This window comes from Limulus polyphemus, unplaced genomic scaffold (assembly GCF_000517525.1).
Source record: "Limulus polyphemus unplaced genomic scaffold, Limulus_polyphemus-2.1.2 Scaffold1777, whole genome shotgun sequence".
In the NCBI taxonomy this organism is placed as follows: domain Eukaryota; kingdom Metazoa; phylum Arthropoda; class Merostomata; order Xiphosura; family Limulidae; genus Limulus; species Limulus polyphemus.
The window spans coordinates 65850-68361 of NW_013667387.1; the positions used below are offsets into that span (position 1 = coordinate 65850).

General features: G+C 28.5%; 1 protein-coding gene across 3 annotated transcripts in view; it reads right to left on the reverse strand.

The window, feature by feature from the left end:
- LOC106464908 (solute carrier family 12 member 6-like) overlaps positions 1–2512 on the reverse strand; it is a 216691-nt gene that overhangs the window by 51636 nt on the left and 162543 nt on the right. For all 3 annotated transcript variants that reach the window (XR_002611853.1, XM_013925080.2, XM_022392719.1), the window contains one exon: positions 1388–1476. Coding sequence is in view for 2 of the 3 variants with exons in the window: in XM_013925080.2 (XP_013780534.1) it covers positions 1388–1476 (89 nt within the window). In the remaining variant the exon portion in view is untranslated. The remainder of the gene's footprint in view (positions 1–1387; positions 1477–2512) is intronic.

Genomic DNA, 2512 nt, shown 5'->3' on the forward strand with positions numbered 1-2512 from the left:
GATTAGTAGTTATTTTAGAAAGAAAAAATAATTATTTATATTTATCTCCTAATTTTTTGTGGTGGTTATGAGGTCTGTCAAATCGACCCAACCTGTACAGAGATACAGTAGTGAAATAACAGATAAACATAAAGTTTAAAAAAAAACGTTTGATAATTATCTGGAGGTTATAAAGATTTTGCCTGTGAAATTTGAAAATTTTCTGATGCATAAAAGCATATTAAATCTTAAAATTAAAATTACTTTGCATGCTGAAAAAAAGAGTTAAATTAAAATGAACTATTGATATTAACTGAGGAGGTTCTAGGGGTTATGCAAATGACATTTGGAAAAAAGTATTTTTCTATAGTCATTTTATTTTGTTGGTTACACGAGAGGCTACTTTGATACACTCCCATAAACGTAGTGTTAATTTGATACAGCTTCGCAACATGTGATATTCCAAGTTTAGAGTAATAATAACACATAGGTAAACCTCCCCTGCATAACAAGAAGTTCGAAGATTTAGCTGGATAGAATGTTAATGTGAGAAGATGTATAGAAGAGAAAAAACAAACAAGTTTGACCAATACAACAAAGTGCTTTTTATTTCAAACTTCACCTACAATTGTATTATATCTTCCTGGTTGAGACGATGGAAGGAAAGTAAAATAAAACTGACTGAATTTGAAAACAATGTGAAGTTAAAATAACACATGCATGATCAGCAGGTTGAACTAAGGTGACATAAAAGACTGTATTTTTACAGTGACTTCCAACTCTTTCAGATAAAGAAACAAACTGCCTTTCTCGAAAGTTCGATTGATTCTGATTTGAGACCACCAAAACTGCATTCACATTACATATTTTCTCTGTTGCTGACCAATCACTCACAATACATATTCACTTTGTTATTGATCAATCATAAACAACAGGTACAAAAATGTGGAAGTATCTCTTTTCTGTGTAACAAGGTATCCCCCCAAAAGAAAGGTCAAGAAGGACACAATATAACTACCTCATGAACTAGTAGATAAGTTTCGTGAAGGCAAAACCACAAAAAGTAATAATATTTATTTATAACATTTAGTAATTCATGCCAGTTGTTATACAAGAGTGTCTTTATTACTTCACATTATAATAACAATTATTTTAGTTCTAATTTGTATATAATTAGCTTACTTTCAATCAGTTCTTAACAACTTTTGGTTACATAATTTTTTTTAAACAAACAACTTTCTATTTTTTCTGAAAATAATTTCATCATGGTAAACAGGTGTGTCATACTGACTGGCCTGATTATAAAACAATGTTTTTATGTGTATAAAAGTTAGCAAAATACTTGTGTGTGTGTCTACATATAAATATATATATATAACTTAAAAATTAATTTTTTGTAAATACTTACAAATGACAAATACCATCAGTTACATTATTTGTCACCACTACTTCTGAAAACCCCTTGACTTTCTCCTCATCCATAGTTTTCTTTAAACTCTAGAGACAAAAATGAAAAACACACTAAGTTTTCCCCAAGTCTTCTCTATGAAATGTTGTAAAGACTAGATCTCTCTACATATCTTTCAACATTAGTACAAAAATTCTGTTTAAACTAACTTCCCTTTGAAAGATAATATTGACTTTCACATAATTTTTGTTAATGTTTTCAAGAAATTCCAAAATGTGTATTGCAGCCTTTCAGATATATTACATCTGATGTTATTTCATTTCTGATAATGCTTTTGTCACATCATATCTGTTGGAAAGCTACAGGAATATTCTACAATGACAACACATCAGATATAGATATTTACATTCAACAAGTACAGTAAGCTAGGTCTGTGATATTAAACTATTCAGACAACAAATATCTTTTTTTAATTAAATATATCGCTAAGTTTATTATACTCAAACAATGCACACAAATACTAGTACTTCTTATTTATAACAACAAACCATAACTATTAAATAAAAAATTATATTGATCAAATACTTGCTGTCAAAAATATATTATGCTACCACACCTGACAAAGGTAACAGTGATATTACTTTGAAAGCTGAGGTCATTGGTCAACAATATATCTTTGTCAGTCTTGTTGTGTTTGTATGCTTTAATTGGGAACATAAAGTATTAAAATAAATATTTGAATGAATATCAAACAAGTTAAAATAGACTGGGTATTCAAAATTAAGTTTTTTGAATAACAATAATAAATACAAAAAGACTATAATGAAATTATGCATTTTTCAAAACAGTTTCACAAAATTACAAAATATTTACAACCTATAAAATGATACACAAATTAAAATCTTAAGAAATTTTTACTGGAAGAACTAGACACTATTTCAAAAGTTTCTATCAAGTTCATGCAATTTAGTTACATATTTTCAGTGTGAAAATGAAAAAGGCCAATGGGTGCTTTTGGCACCCTATAGTTCTTACCTTGTGTCAATGGCATCAGGTCATTGAAACAATCCCATATCTGTGAAGCTATACTTAGCAATGTTCACTATAAACCTAAGTTTACTAAAT